The 21,011-nt window shown below is 44.4% G+C and overlaps 1 protein-coding gene and 2 pseudogenes across 2 annotated transcripts in view; 1 reads left to right on the top strand and 2 right to left on the bottom strand.

Annotated features, from left to right (window-relative positions):
- Nucleotides 1–1,446: 1,446 nt before the first annotated feature.
- LOC147429991 (uncharacterized) lies at nt 1,447–2,087 on the bottom strand (annotated as a pseudogene).
- Nucleotides 2,088–2,320: 233 nt separating this feature from the next.
- LOC147429990 (uncharacterized) lies at nt 2,321–3,282 on the bottom strand (annotated as a pseudogene).
- A 1,180-nt stretch (nt 3,283–4,462) lies between these two features.
- The window catches only part of LOC147429989 (uncharacterized), a 31,531-nt gene continuing 14,982 nt past the window's right edge, over nt 4,463–21,011 (top strand). The window contains exons 1-3 of one of the 2 annotated variants that reach the window (XM_086496177.1): nt 4,463–4,837; nt 4,920–5,137; nt 7,988–8,116. In XM_086496177.1, coding sequence (XP_086352303.1) covers nt 4,519–4,837; nt 4,920–5,137; nt 7,988–8,116 — 666 coding nt within the window. In that variant the 5' untranslated portion in view covers nt 4,463–4,518. The remainder of the gene's footprint in view (nt 4,838–4,919; nt 5,138–7,987; nt 8,117–21,011) is intronic. The other variant, XM_086496178.1, reaches the window with a different exon arrangement.

Below are 21,011 nucleotides of genomic sequence, written 5' to 3'. Positions count from 1 at the left end.
GGATGCGACACACTTCAATATGACTTTTCCCTTGAATGAGAGGAATGAAGCTTGGTTTGACAGAAAGGGAAACTACAATATGACAATGCAAGGCATTGTGGACCACAAGATGTATTTTATGGATGTGAATATCGGATGGTCGGGTTCATGCAATGATAAGAGGATATTGCGCAACAATGGCTTCTATAGGATGGCTCAATCAAGAGAGCGGTTATCAGGGCCAACATTTCAATTCTTAGACTTGTCTATACCAGAGTACATTGTTGCAGATGGTGGTTATGTGCTTGTGAAGTGGATGATGATTCCATTCCCAAGGGCGATGTTGACATCCACACAACATAAAAGATACAATTTCATGCAATCTTCGACCAGAATGGTCGTTGAGAGAGATTTTGGTCGATTGAAGGAGACATGGAAGCTTTTGGGGCGGACCATACGATCCCCTAACTTGGCAACACTACCATTCGTGATACATGCCTGTTGCATACTCTATAACCTGCACATGACCATCAATGATGAGCCATATATGGATCAAGGAGTGTTGGATGTGAACGCCCTCTCGTGGACAATCACTTTGTTCAAGCGGAGAGAGCTGACCTTTTAGATACATTGGAAGGAGAGAAGGCCAGAAGTGAATTGATGGAATACATAGACATGCAATGTGTATGAAGGAAGACACTACTTCTCTTATAATGCTTTCATTTATAGATCGACCCATACCGAGCCTCATGTTTGAATGAACAATGCAATATAATTTTTGTCTTCATTGGATTTTTCTATTTGAGCAATTTGTGGAAGTGGAACTATACTTTGAAACTCAGTTTTGAATCTCAATCATGTCTTTCAAGCTGATCTGCATAGTTGTTCTTTACTGTAGTTTGTGTGTATGCTATGGCAACGATTTGGTTCTGAGAACTCTCGGGATCGTAATATCGTTGTATTGGATGTTGTGTCATTCTGTCGCAAAAATACAACCTCTTATAGTAACAAGAAGGTGTTCTTTGCTGGCTATTGAATTCATCAGTTGTGGAGAAATTGATCTCATTTGTCTATGAAGCTTGACTTGCAAAGAACATGGTGAATCCAGTGTTTGAGTGGACTCTGGCTCCTGATACAGCTTTCGATGGACTATTTGGTCTACATACAACGAGAAGATTAGCTTGACTGGACAACGGGAGGAGAATTTAATCAACCATCATCGTACATGTGCAGAAGGAAATAGTATGAATTACCAATGAAATTCAATTGTTTGTAGAACATGTAGTATTCATTTCAATCCACTAGTAACAATAGTGGTTGTGACAACCTTAAATAACTCCCAGGATTGTTACAGCATTGCACATATGTTCAATGAGCACAACAAGGAAACATAACCTATAAATGCAGGAATCAATGATTTGCAAATACACTAGAGTTGTTGCTCCCAAATCAGGGGCATCGACTACACTACGAAACAATTACTGACAATGGTCCTGTTACTCTTGAATATGGCTCTTCTAAAATGTTTGGGACAACTAAATTTTGTTCGCTATCTTCGATAGCGCGCTGGAGATGCCGTCCATAGCGTTCACAAATAGGTTTGCTACTTGCAAAGACTCCCCGTGTCTTGCCCTTCTTCCATGTTCAGCCTCTTCCATTACCTTGGTCATGTCCCTTGTAGCTTCCTGCAACCCTACATCCAACATATGTGTTCTCCTTCAAGCTTTCTTGGGCACTCCACCATTTATAGGGGTCCTATCAAATGTAGAGTTCTCCTCGGATGCATTCATAGAGGGTGATGGGTGAGGAGATGCATCTGCAGTAGGTGTAGTTGGAGCAGCTTGTCTTCCAGAGGTCACTGCATGACAACACATTGGGATTACTAGCAAAAAATATGTTTTGAAGACTTGATATTTAAAGACAAGATGAGATAACCAGAAAGGCATTTGACATACCATTGGAAGTATCCATGATGGAAGCGGGGGGGGGGGGGGGGGGGGGTCTAACACAGGATCGTATCCCATGCATCTTTCCACGATCTCAAACAACTCAGCTTCAAAACTGTTATGTGAGAACTTTTTCTCGATTGCCCTCTCTTTGGGTGACATGGCCCAATAGCTACACTTGCCCAATGGAGGATTTCTCTCCCAGTCGCTTATGTCCTTGTAGCATTGATACATGCGACACCACTTCTCGTATGCGGTCTTCCAATCAACATGGAAGTGGCATTGAGCGCACAAGGCAACAATGTCTTTCCACCACTCCTCAATAGTATTTGACTTTTCAGCTATCCCTGAATGAAATCTCTTGTCATTGTACTGTTTTTTTGTCTCAATAAGAACTATTGTATTTCGAATGTCCCAATGGAAATGCCCTGTAGAAGGCTTCTCCTTTGTTTGATGGCTTACTGGGGGACCGTCCTCTACACTTTGGAACTGGAACTTGTGTAGATGGAGTAGGTGCATTGTTTGCTTGAAGTCCACGACTTCCTTCAGCCAACAAGGGAGAGCTTGTAATGGGGGTCCTGGGATCCACAACAGATAAAGCCATTGGGGATGGATCTTGAGAGTTGAGATCAAAAGCTAAGTTCGTACAAGGATGCGAGTCATAGACAACTTCCTCGGAATCAATCAGTGATTGCAAGTTGTGCTGGCTTGTTGGAGAAGTGAGAGGGTTGCATTGTTGCAAAATGGTTGATATAGACCCATACTGAGCCTTTGCTGGCTATCTCGGCCGCAAGGGACGCATAATGATGGGCGAACCCGCAAACGTGAAGGGGGGGAAAAATGTTCCTGCACCTACAAGTCCAAAATGAAGAGAGAAAGGCCTTATGAGAGCAGGGCATCATTTACGTCTTTTAATTACGGAATGACAAAATCAAATGTGGACTATGCCATAGAGTTCAAGCTCATGCCATCACAAAAGAACGACAGAGCAGTGCAAAAATTGAATTGTAGCAAAACGCTTCGAAACAAAATGACCAATGATCAACATATATTCAACTACAATCCCGAAATAGATGACCTATAAATTATGTTACAGCATTTCTAGAGTGGCAGGATCATATATGGACTATCTCAGTCCTGTCTCTGGCTCAAGCTATCAAAACTGGATCTCTTTGCATGGACTGACACTGAATGTGAGGCATCTCAGATTGGAGGAGCAGGAGAGAAAGAAACCAGATCTTATCGAAGAGAAGCGCACGCAAAAAGCGAGACTCAAAGATATGCCATACTTGTTGATCGCCTATTGCTTCCTTCCATGCTAGTGAGGTGAGACGTGACTCTTTGCAGAAGGTGACCTTTGGCATCATTTGTAGTGAATGTGCGCTACCAACGGCGATTGCAGTGGATGTGTGCTACCAATGAAACCACCCCCGATTGTGGCAAAAATCAGTGCTTTGTGTATAGGCAGAGACTTGAGACACACACACACACACACACACACACACAGAGAGAGAGAGAGAGAGAGAGAGAGAGAGAGAGAGAGAGAGAGAGAGAGAGAGAGAGAGAGAGAGAGAGAGAGAGAGAGAGAGAGAGAGAGAGAGAGAGAGAGAATGATTTTGTGGAAGCTTTAACTTCAAGTGGCAGTCAGACGGTAGCTGTGACGACCGAAGTCTGCTTCAAGCGTTTTTTGATTTGTTAGCCATCGAAAATCCTGGCGAAAAAAGAAGAACGAAATGGTTTACGAGCATTTCGTTATAATCTTGCTAAAACAGGACAACCGAAGCGTAACTAGCTTTTAAGCGTTTTAAATTAAAATTGCTAGTTTCATAACTCCCTAGCGGGCCCTCATCACTATATCACACGGGCATGCTTAAATGGGATCAATGATGGAGGAGGAAAACGCGGGGCGCGCCAATCGTGGACCGTTAGATTCGATAGTTGCCCCTACTAATCGGCCCACATTTACAATATGACATACTCGAATCTCCTATATTTCAACGAACACATGCGGGCGTAGTGGTTAGTGCACATGGCTCACAGTGGGGAGGTCGCGGGTTCAAGACATGGGGTGCGTACTGCCCCGAATTTACTTTTCTCCCCGAATTTACAAATGTGCATCTCACAGTCCGAATCACCTCAACCATAGATCCCATTTGAAGCCACCCATGCGAGATAGTGTGAAGGCTTCAAACCCTAAACCCTAAACCGACGGAAGAAACAAGCCTTCGCAAATCTGCCGCCGCTTAATGTGAACAGTGTGGAGGAGGAAAAGTGAAAAAGTGAAGGGAGCTGAGAGAGGCCATCAACTCTTCCGAGGGGGGGGGGGGGGGGGGGGGTCGGAAGAAAAATGGAGGGCCCTGCATAAGAGTGTCTCAACTCCAACCAATCAAATTTCGCCATGGAGGATGGACGCCCCTTTGCATTTTTCTTCCGCCGCATAGTCTGAACCCACCCTAAGTGGTTTCGGCCAAAAGGCCACCACCTAGTCAAGGTTTGTTATTAGCGATGGTGCTAACAACGTCCACATAAACGCACAAGATCAGAAAGGTTGACAGATGACGACATTGTGTCCACAACTTTCTTTCGCGCGGTCATGGCGACTCTGTGGGCACAATCCCGAGGTTTAGTCTCTTCAGAAAGGCTCAGTAGGAGCTCAGTTACCCCGAAGATTGTGAAGAGGAACAGCAGCAGCAGCAGCAGCAGAGCAAGCATGGAGCAGGCCATGGTGCCAGCAGTAATAGTGGGCGGGGGGCGTGTGGGTTCCGCTCTTGAGAAGATGGGTGGGGGCAAGGACATTATAGTGAGGCGTGGTGAGAACGTCCCTCTCGACTCTTCCGGCCCCATCTTTGTCTGCACCCGCAATGACGTCCTCAATGCCGTCTTTGAAGCGACGCCCCCGCATCGTTACAAAGGTAGGTGCTCTAGGGTTCTCAAGAGACATGGTGTTTTTGCTCCCTTTTACTCCTTTTCTCTGTTCTGAGTGAATTTCAACAGACTTGGTCTTTGTCCAGAATGGCATGCTGGAGCCATGGCTCGAGAGTAAAGGTATTCCAGATGCTTCTCAAGTCTTGGTGTACTTTGCTGTTGCCAAGCTGGGTGATCCGCCCATCGATGGCAAAACTGATACCAACCCAGAGGGTCTCACTGCTGCATCTGGAAAGTGGGCGCCTGCTGTGGCAGCACGCTTACACTCTGCAGGTCTTTCATGCCGGGTGAGCCCTAACTTCACTTCATGAATGTATATTTATTACTGTGCTTCTTTCGCATGCACAAGGCCTACATAAGCCCTTAGTAAACCATGGAGTGTTTTTGGCCTGCATAAGGCCTTAGTAAACCATGGGATAAATTGGGAGCAATTGTGGACCGATGGATAAAGCTTGTCGATTGGTGCCACATGGCTAGCTAATGATGACAAACCTCTTTCTCTCCTAACATAACAGTCAGCTTACACATTGCCATTTACTAATATTAACAAGAAGCCAAAACTGAAGAAATATTTCCTGGCCTTGGCTAACGCATATCGACCCAAAGGAACGGGAGTAAATGGTTGCGGATATTGCAGATTTATATCTGAGGATAGGTTTTCCTCATGTATTTGGAACCTCATTCCTCCTCATCCAAAGGAAGATTATTTCACTGATTGAGGGATTGTCAATCAGGTTTCAATTTTGGATTATTTTCGTGATACTAGAAGAAATATGAAGTTGTGATGACATCGGTTTATCTACTCGATTGGATGGCATCACTCCATGGAAGTTTTATCCTGATGTCTCTCATCTTCACGTTTTTGGTTGTGTTCTCCCTCTCTCTCCCCCTTTGTGCTTGCCGCCACGTCTTGTGCTCCTCCCATGTCTCCATTGTTTCGCGGTGGGAGAAGCGAGGGCCTCGTGGAGACCCTAGGCCTCTATGCAGGAGGCTTTGGAGAGCAGATTTTTGGAGGGCCTCTTAGATCCATGTAACTCAATTTTAGAGGCGAGAGGAAATCAGGAGAAACGTAATTTCACCAGCGTAGTTCCTCTTGGAAGAGCATTGACCCTAAGGTCTCCTGAGTCCTTATATATCAGCCAAGAGAGCACTTGAGTGCATTTGCATGGAACCCTCCGAGAGCATGCGATCCTCTCAGGTATAGTTGTTGTTACAAAAGTGGCTTTATGTGCCTTCTTCCTATAGGCCCTATGGGGTGAAAATAAAAAGCAATCACCCTAAAATCCAGGTGCTCAAAAATCCTCGGTTTGGCACTTTTCAATGCAAAAAACAGGGCTGGAAATTTGGAAAAGCAATCTCAGATTTTTCCATTTGAATGGGCTAGAGTTACCTAGAATGCAGAACGGGAATGGTGACGGGCTCCCCCTGGAACGGGGGAACGGCAGAGGGGTCCAAAACGGGAATGGCAAGGCATAAAAACACCCAAGTAATACTTTTTTTAGCTCCGTGTGATTGAATAGAAGTAGTATTAGAGTCCTTTGACTCTAGTACTCACAAAAAACTTGATTTGAAGACCCTTCCTGTCATGTGACACATCCAGCCCTATGTGTCTGTGGACAAACTACAGCATGATCAGGGTTCAGTCAGTCCAATCAGTCTAGATTAGAAGTGATCTGGCACTTTTGTGAGTCTATTCATAGACCGTGCATGCCCAATCACTTAGTATAGATGCATATCCTCTGGTTGCACATAGCATGATCATCAGTATTCCCACTAGAATCCATCAGATTCCAGCAGGGAATTTTCGAGTACATTTAGCCTATTTTACCTATTTTTGGCATTTTTCACTTATTAATTTAAGTGACTTTCCAACAAAAGTAGGAAGGGCAATTTTGCTAAGTTTGTATATACGCAAACTAGAGCTAGCACTATTTGGCAGAAGAGGCAGCAGGAGTTCCACGCTCAATAGGCACCTTCTCAGCAGACACCCCCCCCCCCCCTCAGGAGACCTAGCGTTTTGTAGATCAAGCATCACCTAGCGTTTTCATTACAAGATCAGCGAGTGTTTTGCCTTTGCAGATCCCGGCGACAACAGCACCTCATATCAGCCTAGCGTTTTTGCATTTGCAGATTCACGGTGACAGAAGCACAGATTTTCAGCCCTAGCGTTTTTGCATTTGCTAAACACCCTAATGTTTTACAGATTCACCGCGACGGAAAGTCAAGGACATCAGCGTTATCAGTTTTCAACAGTTAGTACCCGCAGATCAAGTCCCGAACCTCGCAGATCTCACCTTCCCGCAGCAGTTCCTTGCCGCACGGTCAGTTTCTGCAAGGTTTACAGTTTCAGCCCGGAAAACGCAGATTTTCAGCGCGTCGTCGTCGCATCACCGTCATCGACATAGAGTCAAAATTCAGCAGATTTAAGATTTGCAGATTTCAGCCCATAGCGTTTTTGGACAGCAGTAGAAAGATTGCAGATTTCAGCCCTTAGGTCGACTTCGTCATCCCCGTCGTCATCGTCGACATAGCCTAGACTTGCATCAGTCTCATGCATACCATTTGTATCAGATTGTGAAATCAATAGTAGACCACTCTCGCCGACGAGAATGGGGCCTTCGGAGAAGGGTTTTACAACGTTTCTGGTGTGGTATTTCTCTTCTCTCTCTTATCCCTCAGTCTCATACACTTGCACGCACAGTGTCCATTCACTTTGTTTGTGATCATAGCATTCTCTCATTAAGAATGGAAGGCTCTCCCTTCCATAAGAACAAAAGGAACCTTGAGCACAGTTCGGAGCACTCATCTTGAGCAAAGCGAAACATTCATTCCGCTGCACCTAACACTTCCGGTCCCGGTCCGGAAGAATATGACTTGATTTACAATCGTTGTACAAAGGAGAGCAAAATTGACATCTTCTTTGCTAAAAATTGTATGTGGATTGACCAGTAAGTTGACATTAAATTCCCTTACAAATGATAATCTTGTGTAAGAGATGTTAAGTTATTAATTGTAGTAGTTGGCTTATCTTTGTGTTTTTTATCATGAAATAAAAGTTCCTGCAACGTGTTATTGTATCCTCTAGTTACAATTTATTGCTTTTGTTTTTGAATGCTTATGTTTGTTGTTGTTTGTAGGTACTTAGTTCCAACGAATTTCAAAAGCCTATGTTGGAAAAGCTTATATGGATTTGTGCTTTTATGCTAGTAGGAGCTCGCCACCCAGGATCCACTGTTGGAGTGGTTGAGAAAGATTACAATGATGAGGTATTGTGCTTGTTGGTCTTTATCCTAATAGCATAGATGTTATAACTCATAATTTCTTCTCTTTGAGACAGCGTGATACGGGTGTATTAGAAGCTTGAGGGTGGAAAAAGGCTATATAACCACTTTTTTTGTGCTAACCTTCAACCATTTTAATCACCAAAACCATACAATGGCATACTTCAATACAGTTTTACTAAGTGCAGAAATGGTAAAAGTTTTGCTCGCAAGAAGTTGGGCTCTCTTCTCTCTCTGTGTCCGCCCTTTGTCTATGCTTGTTTATACCCTCTCATCAACTTTTTGATAATGAACGCTTCTATTTGGTCTCTTTTAATGCAATCAAGGATGTATTCACAACTTCAGTATTGGACACACTTCCAATTCAGAAGCGAGTTTCTCTTTCTGTTGCGACTCAAGACAGGTTGCAAATGCCAAGCTGACTTTATATCTAGCACTTGTTGTTAACTTTTTCTTTCGATTTTTAAGCAGATTATTGCAAATGCAATAACATTTATTTATGTTTACATTGTTACTTTTGATCGCCATGATTAGGTTTTTTGTTTTGTTTACGCTTACAATTGTATTCATTTCTTCATGGTTGTTTCTTGTTAGATAGAAGGTACTAACTGTGTGCTGTGCTTGCATAATTTTATGCATTGTTCTCGTATTGACTAGCTGTGCCTCATTGGACATTGTCGGTGTGCCCTTTTCTTAAACTAAGATGCCTTCTGTCCGTTTAGTATGATAATTTATTGAGCATTTATTTTGACTGTTACAGGGTTTCCTTTGGCTACTCGTCTCTTGCGTGTTTGTATGTGTTGTTAGTGTGACTTTTTTCGTGGGTCTGAGTCGGGCAATTCATGTGAGGGGTACTGAGGACCCCTTGGGTAGTACTACTTGCCCCCATTGTATAGTTCATTGCCTTGGCAAGTTGGTTCGAGCAACTGTCTCTCTTTCTCTCTCACGCATTCTCTACACTTCTGTATTGTCGACTTTGACATGACATCAGAGCTCTGATCGTGGGAGAGCGGTGTGCACGAATAGGAGGAGGAAGGACAGTGTTCTTTTCAGCATGGAGCAGGTGGAGGAGCAGAGTTATCAGCATTGTTTTTTGCCAGCTTCTGATCGGTAGCGATGAAGCCCTTTTTTTTCCCAAGCGTTATTTCCCAGGTGACTATGGCTATCACACGTGGATTTTTGTTTAAGAGGGTAGCAACACTGGCTATGGTTTACCTGAAGCCCTAAGTCAATGTTTTATTAAAAACCTCTAAGCCCCTGATCACATGCAACAAGGGAATCCTTCTGGCATAGTTACCCAGAACGGGAAATCAGAATGGGGAACGGGGAACAGTAACATGCATGAAATGCGATTCCCTGTTTCGGATACTCACGTTTGAAACACGGAATGGAGATCCGGAACGGGAAACTGGGATGGGAACGGGGACGTGAAAATGGCCATTCCCTGTAACTATACCTTCTGGAACTACTCCTTTTGGCAAAATTTGCTACTGAGATGGCTCCCTTGTGTTTGAACGCCAACGACAAACTTACCTGAGACGACTATGCCCATTCGAAATTGATAATGCAGGCTGTGGTCTCTACTCAAAGGCTTGTAGGACATTGTCAATGGCTGGGAGGCAAGACCCGCGAGGTGTTGCAAGAATAGGTGGACTCGACTTCAGGATGACGAGTTTCTTCAATCATGTTGTAACAGGAGGGCACCAATTAACAGAAAAGAACAGACTGAACAACGTTAAGCGCTTCAATTAACAACTGAACTGAAAGAGATGCACGTCACCATGAGATAGAGAGTGGTGGACCACCCTAAGAGAGCACTGGCCCCAAACCCTAGCACTCCTTTCGATATTTCTTCATATTGCTTCAACTCAGTACAAGCCGATACTCCCTTGCTTTGAACTTCCACGTGGGGAATTGTGCCAGAGAATGAACCCATGGCGCATATATAAAGGCTTTGGCCTTGAAAAGCAGTAAACATGAAAAGCATCAAGTAAAATGTAACTGGGTCCAAAAGCGTTTTAAGTGCAAAAGCTGCCAGTGTGGAAATCGGTACAGTCTACCACACCATTAGCCTGTAGCGCAAGATGCGGAAATCCGCACTACTGCCACGTGGCATGTCATCGTAATTTGCTGAAAGTATGTACAGGTGCTGCTACGTCATCACTTCTCCACGGAATAATTTTGGGATGTGAGTCTTGCTTTATTTTATTATTATGTCCCTAGGCACTTGGGTCCTTATCGAACAGGGTCCTATAAGTTGGTAAAAACTTTTTTAGTAATTTTGGAACTCTTTTAGAATGCTTGGCCCACTCGGCGAGGAACTATAAGTTCGTGGGATCTTTAGCTTCTTCTACTGTCTCTAGGGTTTAGACCCATACCGGGATCTGCAAGTTGTCTCAGGTCTTCAGTTGCTTGACACGCCAACAATTTGTGACATCCCCCTTCTTGAAAGAGAGTAATTGTCCGCGATTACAATATATCTGCAAAAGAACTCAAGTTAGCTCAAAAAATTTCGAGGGTCATTTTGAGGGACAATCAATTCTCTCATTCTAGATCGGAGCTCTTGATATTCCGGCGTAGCAAAATTAGCCATCACACCCAGGCCGCGCTGATCTATAACCGGTCTCGATGTACTAAAATTACATACCTAGGCAATCTCACCCAATTAGGAATATTCAATGGTTGACACATCACAATGCCGCACAAATGCTCACATATGCATGTTACAAGACACAACAAACAACACCGCTAAGCACTTGGTCTTGAGCATTGTCCTCAGACAAACGGTCTATGGTATGAGCTACTTAATGACTACTCGTCACTCACCCGCAAATAACCTAAAATGAGCTCAAGGGACCGATACAATTAAATGCTCCTGAGACCGCACCATGCGTTTCTTGGAGGTTTCAAGCATACTAAATGCTCCCAAGGCTCCGATCTGCGTCGTTCAAAGGTTTTTCAGCGGACAATGAAACGCTCCCCAAACATCCCGTCTGCGTCGTCCGAGGTTTTCAAGCATACAATGGAACGCTCCCTAGACATCCCGTCTGCTTCATTTTGAGGTTCAGACAATATCAAAAGTATTTCTCACTACTACACCCAACAGTAAATCACCAAGCATTGAAACCAGTATGAAAACCAAAGTCAAACAATTCAAATCGACACAAGACAGGTTTTAAATAGATACAATCCATTTCAAACAATTTCCCAAGCAGTATTTCAAACAAAGTTTAAACTTCAAAAGCATTCTCGACATTAGTGGACCTCAAAAAGAAGACTGGCTTTTCATCTTGAAACGTGTACCAAAATTACGGTTAGTTTTCTTTCATAAGGGTGTAGCCGGCGGCAACATGGTTCATAAGCTTTGGATTGGTCGAAACTTGCTTGGACAGACAGCGTGCCTGAAGCGGTGATGGTTGTAACAGACTTGGACACTCCAAGTTGAGAATCTACCGCGACACCACAAGAATTCACTTCAAAACAGTTCACAGTTCACAACTGATTCGACACTGGCCCGGCGGAGTTCCGTGCTTAGAGATATTGGCCCCAAAGACTGGCGCCCCTTTCAATATTTCTTTTGTATTAATGTGTTGCAAAAGTACAAGTGAGTGGGAGGCTCCCCCTCTTAGACTTTGTGTCAAGATGCACTGAGAAGTGGGAGGCCTGTCTACTTATTTAAAGGTTACGAGGGATGCCAAAAAGCAGAGGCCAAAAGCTTCAAAATCAAGAGCTGTCTCTCTCTCACAAGCTCTTCTCTTGAGAGAATAAAGCAAAAGCTTAATAAAATTAAAAGCTCTCTTCCTCTCTCTTGCGTAGGCTGTTGCGTAGACCTAAAAGCAACCCAAAGCTTCCCACGCAAAAGCTGCCCGCCACCTGTACGGATCTCCGTGATATGCACCGCAAAATGCGGGCCTGTCCGTACGGTGCCTGCCACGTCAGCCATTCAGCGGGGGTCATTTCTTGGGGCTGTCCATACGGGGAGGGTGTGTGTACAGGCCAACCACGTCACCAATTTGTGACATACCCCCCTCTTGAAAGCATTGTAATCGCCCTCGAGTACGCCTGCAAAACAGATAGAAGCCATAAACTTTCTTAGCAGACACTGACTGTTAGTACCGACGCACTAGGAACACACATCTAGCACATGTACCAATCGACAGTCACATCACACGATATCACAAGACATCACTTGACCTCACAGGACATCACATGACAAATCACATTCAACATTAATTCGGATCTGAGACCATGATTTATTGGCAATGCTATTAGCAATCGCATCTAGATCCACTCAAGATCTCATAGATGCGCGATTGACTAATCCCGATTGCAACCATGTCTATCGAGATCATTCAGACCAAAATGTTGCAGTCATTTCGTCTATCAGTTCCTGCACTTAAACAAGTCAAGAACAAATCAGTATCATATTATCCGGAATTCCATTTCATAAAGTCACACTGTGAGCTCTCAGTATCCCTGAAGCTCAAAGAGACATCAGTGACTCTAGTATCAAAAATCGAAGCATCTGTTGACAAAGGAACGGAGTAACTCCCCTCTTGTGCATACCAACTTCACCAGATATCCGGCCAAGGTGAATTTGGGGTTCTATTTGGAATAGACTAGGCTAAACCAAAAGCTTCAAGGTAAAGTTTCACAATCTGAGGAGTATCTGCTAGGTCCTCCTCCTCCATCCACTTCGCATCCAAAGCAGGATTGTTCTTGAATTTAACCAAGAATCGCCTTCTCACTTTACCCTTAATCTTTCTGTCCTTATGTGCCAATATCTGTTCTGGAACAAGGATCTCCTCATTTTCTTCCACTTCGGGTTGCTCATCAGGCTCCCCATCTTCAGGCACATCACCTTTTAAAAGGTTCAAGAGACTCACATGAAAAGCATTGTGAATCCTCCAGTGTCGGGCAGCTTTAGTTAGAAGGAGACATCATTTATCTTTTCGGAGATTTGGAAAGGTTCGTAGTACCGCATACTGAGCTTTGGAAAAAGCCTCTCCTTTCCCTTTTTCTTTCTCAGGTGTGCTTTCTCAAAACGTAAGAGTACCCAATCATCCTCCTTCAATTTCAAATTGCGATTATGGCGATTTGCTACCTTTTTCTGTCTTTCCTGAGATTTCTGCAAAGCCTTGCGGACCTTGGCCAAAGCCGTGTCCAAGTCTCGTGTGTACTCATCGCCTTCAAAAATCTTATCTTTCGTGCTTAGGAAGGGTGGAACCTTCGTAGCACCTTCAATAATCTCAAATGGCGCCTTCCCCGTTGAAGAGTGCACCTTGTTATTGTAGGCAAATTCCACCAAAGGTAAGTACTTTTCCCATCGAGTCTTCTGATCCGAGATGTAAGACTTCAATAAATCTAGTACCACTGAATTGGCAATCTCAGATTTCCCGTCAGTCTGACGGTGGAAAGATGACGAGAACTGCAACCGCATGCCAATGTTCTCCCAAATAGCCTTCCAAAACAAACTCGTGAATGTGGGGTCCCTATCGGAGACAATCGTCTTGGGCATGCCATGTAATTTGAAGACTGGGCCACAAACAGTCTCCTCTAAGTGATCCGGCTTGACTGGTTTCTTCACTGGAATGAAGTGAGCGTGCTTGCTAAATCTGTCAATAACAATCCAGATACCATCGTGACCACTCTGTGTTCTCGGGAGATCAAAAATGAAATCCATTGCATTACTTTCCCAGGGGCGGGTGGGTATGGGCAAAGGTTGTAACAATCTCCGTGCTTTATGCTTGTCAAACTTGACCTTCTGGCATACCAAGCAACTGCGCACATCCTTCTTGAGTCTCGGCCAAAAGAAGTATCTCTCTACCCCTTTCAAGGTGGTAGCAATGCCGCGGTGACCCGTAAAAGGTGGACAGTGGCATTCGGTCATAACCTTTTTCCTCAATGGCTGTGTAACGCACAACATGGTTTTCCTCATCAAGTAGCCATCCCGAATGGAATATCCCGCTACTGTCTCCCATCCCGTATCCGTGTGAAAATGTGTGCAAAATCTATATGTGTGGCATACTGATCGACCATATCCTCGAAGCTCCTATGATGAATTGCGGAAATAGCCAGAACCAACGGCTTCCGAGACAAAGAATCTGCCACCAAATTCTTCTGTCCTTGCACATGGACAATTTGGAAGTGAAACTGTGACAAGATGTTCGCCCACCCCGCTGCTTTTCCGATAGTTGCTTTTGTGACAAGAAGTAGCATAAACTTTGATGGATGACGGTGAGTGACCACCAAAAGCTCTTTCTCATAAATCTGTGCTGTCAATTCAGGCCTTGAAAACAATCGGCTTTTGTAGGCAATGACATGGCCTTCTTGCATTAAGACCGCACCCAGACTACGACCACAAGCATCACAATATACTTCAAATGACTTCTGCAAGTTCGACAAAGTCAAAACTGGTTGTGTAGTCAATTTCTCTTTCAATGTCTGAAAGGCAGTCACCTCTGTGGGTCCCCACGAGAAAGGGACTCCTTTGTGTGCCAAGATATGCAAAGGGGAAGCAACCTCTGCAAACTTTCTAATGAACCGCCTGTAGTACGAACCCTAGCCCAAGAAGCTTCTAACTTCATGGACATTCTTCAAATCAGGCCAATCACGGACAGTGTCACAAAGTGATGACGTGTCTGCCCGAGAGCATGCGGGAAACCCTAGCCTCGACTGCTGCTGAGAACCCTAATTCTGCAAACCCTAACCCTAAAACCTGCAAACCCTAAAATCTTCCAAAAACCCTAACCCTAAAACCTGTCCTAAACCCTAACCCTATCCCTAGGCAACAAGAAATGATTCCGGATAAAGCACTGCTGATGACGTGGCAGGATTTTCGGATTTTGCGGCGCTGGAAAAGGCAGCTTTTGCTTTATGCTGGCGACACAATTTTGAGCTTGTGAGAGAGAGAATTGATTGCTTTGTTTACAAAACTCAAGAGAGAGTTTGTGTGAGATATAGAGAGAGAACACTTTGCTTTTGGGGCTTTGCTTTTGGCATCCCTTGTAAACTTTAAATTAGCGGTTTGGGCTCACTCTGCAGAGCATCTGGACGTAGAGTCTGAGAGTGAAACCCTAACCGCTCTCTTGTACTTTGATCATTGATTAATACATAAAGAAATATCGAAAGGGGCGCTAGTCTTTGGGGCCAATATCTCTAGGCATGGAACTCCGTCGGGCCAGTGCAAATCTATTGTGATCTGTGAATTTGTTTTGAAGTGGTTATTTGGTGCTGTTGTGATTGATTCTTGACTTGGAGTGTCCAAGTCTGCTACAGATAGTCTCTATCTTGGCCGGGTCCATCTGCTCTCTTGCTGCCTAGACAATGTGTCCCAAAAAGGGTATCTTTGGAAGGAAAAATTCACTTTTCTTCGCATTAATCACCAACTTGTGATCTCGTAATACTTGAAAGACTTGAAGCAGATGTTCTCTATGTTCTACCTCATCCTTGGAGAAAACAATGATGTCGTCAAAGAAAGTGCCAACAAATAGTCTATACTCTCGAAAAATCCTGTCCATCATCCGGTTAAATGTCGCAAGAGCATTGGCTAGGCCAAAAGGCATCACCAAAAACTCAAATAACCCAAAAGTCGTCCGAAAAGCTGTCTTGTAGACATCTTCGGATTTGATGATATCCGCTTTTCAAGTCGATCCTGCTAAAGCACGAGGATCCCTGTAGTCGGTCAAGTATATCATCGATTCTAGGAATCGGAAATCTGTTCTTGATGGTGATTTTGTTGAGAGCTCTATAATCAATGCACATTCTCCAAGATCCGTCTTTCTTCAAAACCAACAACACAGGAGAGCAGAACGGTGAAGTACTAGGTTGGACAAGACCCTTTTCCAAGAGGTCTTTCACTTGGTTCATAATTTCTTTGTTTTGGGCTCGGCTCACACGGTAAGGTGGCGGGTTCGGTGGTGTGCTTCTAGGTATCAGATCAATAGTACGATCCTCTGGACGAGCGGGTGGTAACTCGCCAGGCAGGCCCTCTCAGAAGCAATCGGCACGAGTGTGGAGAAAATCTTGGCGTTCTTTATCAAGTTCAGACATATTTGTCCTATTCTCATCATTCATCTCCCTCAAGAAGATCGAGTAAACAAACAGACCGGATTTCATTAGTTTTGAAATGGCCGAAGCCGATACAATAGGGATAGACTCGCCCTTAAGTTTTACATCAAGTACAATGGTTCTGCCCTTCTCTGAAGTCAAAGTCGCTTTTCTCGCCCGATAGTCGACCATGGCGTTGTTCTTGTGGTACTAGGGAATTCCCAAGAGGACATCACAACCTTCCAAAGGGCATCATGTAGAAGGTCTCATGCACCATATACCCTTGACACTGCAACCGAAGTTTGCCAATGACAGGTGTAATGGCTACATTCCTGCCGGGTGCCGTTAGAATTGCCTCTACTAGTGGTCCCATCCGATCGGGTGTGATCTCGAGCCGCTCCGCCAATTCAGGTGAAATGAAGTTACTCTTGGCTCCTCCGTCAAAGAAAATCAGGGCTTCTTGGTCTTTCACTTTGTACTCTCGTCCATCGTGCTGGGGTCAGTACCCACGCAATTTGGAACTAGTCCTGTTTTCATCTTGCCTTTTCGTCCACGTTCCTCAGCTGCTCTCGAACTCTCTGGCCTGTCTTCATCCTTGTCGCTCTGTTCTTTCGGTGCCTTTTTAGGGTACTTCGCGGATATGTGCCAGTTTCCCCGCATCCAAAGCACTTCCCCTCTTTGATGTAAAGAGCTCTCTCTTGAGGAGTGTGTTTGGGTAGTGTATCTTTTTCTTTCTTTTCTGGGTTACTCTTCCTCTTTCTACTTTCATTTTTCGAACTCTGTTCGGTCCTTTGCGTCATGATTTCATCAGTGGGGTAGGTCAAACTGTCTGAGTGAATGACTAAACCCCATTGCGCATGACTCATCAGTTCCTGAATGGAATCTGACTTTTGTTCTAAGCAGTGATGTAACAAATTGCTGACGTGTCAAAGCCTAAAGAATGGAGCTAACTTATAGATGTGGCCGGGGGGCCTAAACTGTCACAAAGTGATGACGTAGCTGCTCGAGAGCAGAAACCCTAGCCCTAATTTATGCAAGAAACCCTAACTGTTGAAACCCTAATTTTGGAAACCCTAACCCTAAAACTTGCAAACCCTAATTCTGCTGCCAGAAACCCTAAAATTGCAAAAACCCTAACCCTAACCCTAAGGGCAATAGGGAGATTTTCAAAAATTCCGCAGGCTGATGACGTGGCAGGTTGTACGAATTTCCATGATTTACGTTGACAGCTTTTTGGCTTTGCTTTTGGACCAGATGCTTTTAAGTTTGAAGGCTTTTTACTGTAATTGCTTTTTAGGCCAAGGGCCTTTAAATATGAGGTTAGGTCTCATTCTCTGGCATGCTTCCTCGAGAAGGTGCAGAGTCTCGAGTACCGGCTTGTACTGTGTTGATGCAATATAAAGAAACACCGAAAGGGGCGCCAAGGTTTGGGGCCAGTACTCTCTGGGGTGGAATTTCGCCACTCCGCGTCGCGTGTCGTCTCTCTCTTTCAATTCAGTTGTTATTGAAGTGCTAAAAGTCTGTTCAGTCTGCTCTTTTCTATTGGCACGTGGTGACCGTCTTGTGACAAGTGATCTCGGATCTTTGTAGGAAGACCCAAGGTAAACCGCTCAATCTGTTCCTTGAACGAGATCTTAAGAGGCTGGTAGAAAAGAGCTCCAGAATCTCTTGCAATATGTGTCCAAAGTATCCTTCTTGGTCATCCGAAGATGGTTCCAAGCAGTTCGTATGTCGCGTTCGTACTCTCGAGACAGCCAAGAAGAAATAAAAAGCCTTTTGAATTTCAGCCATTTAACTGGCACTGTCTTGCTCAATAAAAGCGTGGACCACCAAGTTCGAGCATTTCCCTTGAAGTAAGAGGCAAGGTAGGATCCGTATGTACCGTATGGTACCGTACCATACGGATTCGTACTCTACGTTCTTTTTTCTTTTTTGGGGGTCGGGTGGTGCTGTGGGTAATGTGTGGAAATAAACCCTATTGTGGCAGCAATTTTTGGTTTGCCCTTCTTTAGTCTTATCCCAACACCTAGTTTTGTAGACATTTCGACACAACTTGCATTTGTAGAGCACACACGAACGTCATTGCGGTGGTGAATATAGGAGGGCAAGCACATCAGGAACTCGTATGAAAGCTTTGCCTTGGTTTGTAGGATAGTGAACTAACATCCTTGGAGTGATACTTATGAATTTTTTATCAAGTACAGACCGTATTGTAGGTTTTTGGCATTTAAAAAAAAAACCTACGAATTTTACGTACCTAACAACTCTATCCATTCGGTACTACGTACAGGTCGTACCGAATACGTTCGTACCTTACGTACCTTACCACCTTGGTAAGAGGTAGCCCTTCGAATCTTGGAGTGCTCTGAGTAACGCCCTCCAGAGAAAGCTATGTCAAATTGCTGTATGAAAGACTAAGCCTTCGAAATGTGTCAAATTTAGTTGACTGTCCACCTTCTTTGAACTCTCGGACTTTATTGCTTTTATCTTCCGAAAAGTCATATTGGTTGGCTTTATAAAAATTCTTCTTCTTTGGATAAAAGCTGATGTCGTCAGAGTCCGAACTATCTGAAGACGAGTCCTTTGTAGAACTGTCAACAATTGGGCGAGATTTTAGTCTTTTTTGCCCTTTTCTTGCCCCTTCCGAAGCTTTGCTTTTTGCTTCGCTTTTTGCCCTTTCTGTCTTCTTCGCTCGAGTCAGAGGAACTAGAAGAAGAAGAAGAAGAACTGGGTACTCCTTCAAATCGAACATGCTTCTTTTGCTTTCTTGTCGAGGCAAATTTAGATTGACGACCCAAATAACCCGGGAAGTCAGTTCCTTTCTTCTGCTTTTTGTCGTGCTTTTCTGCTTTGTTCTGCGTGTCAAAAAGCTGAGCAATTCGTGCATCAACCACCTCTTCTAATTCTTCCTCTGTATACATCCTTGGAGTAGGAGGTTTCTTCAGTGCGGGTTTGAGGGGTGGTTCTGTGGTCTGCTGCCACTGTTCATGCACCTCGTCGAAGGAGGTCTGACTCATAAATTTTGCAAATTTCGGGTCCTTCGCAAAATTTAGAATCATCTTTGTTGCGTCGCCGATCAATCGTCGACGCTCCATCTCTTCGATCTCCGCATGAGTAGGCCAAGGCGGGCTATACTCCTCGCGTGAATCTTTGTTGTGATCTCTTCTTGCATCTCCGGATGCAGAGGAAGTCGACTGATCTTTGTCTGAAGCCATAAGTACCGCGTAAAAAGGAGCGGATTTCCCGGTAGGAGAGAAATCGGCCTTGCTCTGATACCACTGTAATAGACTTGGACACTTCGAGAATCTACTGCGGCACCACAAGAATTCACTTCAAAACAGTTCTCAGTTCACAATTGATTCGACATTGGTCCGACAGAGTTTCGTGCCTAGAGATATTGGCCCCAAAGACTGGCGCCCCTTTCTTGAGAGAATTAAGCAAAAGCTTAAAAAAAATAGAAGCTCTCTTCCTCTCTCTTGCGTAGGCTACTGCGTAGACCAAAAAGCAACCCAAATCTGCCGCAAAAGCTGCCCGCCGGCTGTACGGATCTCCGTGATATGCGCCGCAAAATGCGGGCCTGTTCGTACGGTGCTTGCCACGTAGCCATTCAGCAGGGGTCATTTCCTAGGGCTGTCCATACGGGGAGGGTGTGTGTACCAGGCATCCACGTCACCAGTTTGTGACAATGGTAGTCCAATGATATAGAGGTCACAGCGGGCCTCCAATATTATAAGCTTAAGGAGAGACACCAAAAAGTAGATGTCTAGGAATTTCTGGTTGTAATTCATTAGGGTGTCTGTGGCAAGCATTTCAGAGCGTCCTCTACTCTGCTAGAAGTTGCTCTTCAAAGGAAGGTATTTATACTTCAAGCAAATTTTTTTTGGCAAAATTCCTAATTTGCTGTTGAAAACCTTAATTTTTCAAAATTGTCGGCATCAAAATTCGTTTGCATCTATGCGTAGGGTTCGTCAAGACCAATTCCTTTTTCTTCATCTCCTCCTCCTCTTACAAGTGGTCTTGGGTTCTTTATGGCTTATGCCTCTTAAAAATGAGGTTCCACCCCAAGAGAGCACTGGCCCCAAACCCTGGTGCCCCTTTCGGTATTTCTTCATATTGCTTCAACTTAGTACAACCCGATATTCCCGTGGTGTGCACTTCCACGTTGGGAATTGTGCCAAAGAATGAGCCCATGGCACATATTTAAAGGCCCTTGGCCTTGAAAAGCAATAAACATGAAAAGCATCAAGTAAAAAGCATGTAGCTAGTTCAAAGCTTTAAGTCCAAAATATGCCAACGCGGAAATCCGTAAAGTTTGCCACGCCATTTGCCTGTAGCGTCCGTACTGCTGTCATGTGGCATGTCAGCGTGATTACGGAAAGTCCGTACATGTGCTGACACGTCACCAGTTCGCGCAATAATTTTGGTGTTTGTGAGTCTTGCTTTATTTTATTATTATGTCCCTAGGCACTTGGGCCCCATCGAACGGGGTCCCAGAAAAACTTTAGTAATTTGGAAACTCTTTTGAAATGCTTGGTCCACTCGGTGAGGAATTGTAAGTTGGTGGGATCTTTTGCTGCTTCTACTGCTTTTATGGTTTAGGCCCCTCGATTGGGATCTGCAAGTCAGCCTAGGTCTTCAGCGGCTTGACACGTCAGCAATTTGTGACACATGCGTTGATTGGGATGTGAGCAATGCGAAGGCGATATAGGCCATTTTTCAGGCACTTAGGAAGGAATTTTATCCCGCGGTATAGAATCTCGAATTTGCCAGTAAACTCTGGTCAAAGCTGAGAGAAATGTTTGATCGAGACTCTACAATTTGATGTCACCCT

This window comes from Adiantum capillus-veneris, chromosome 22 (assembly GCF_014529385.1).
Source record: "Adiantum capillus-veneris isolate H3 chromosome 22, ASM1452938v2, whole genome shotgun sequence".
In the NCBI taxonomy this organism is placed as follows: domain Eukaryota; kingdom Viridiplantae; phylum Streptophyta; class Polypodiopsida; order Polypodiales; family Pteridaceae; genus Adiantum; species Adiantum capillus-veneris.
Note: the sequence above shows the minus strand (reverse complement) of the source record. Positions and strands in the feature narration are given on the sequence as shown.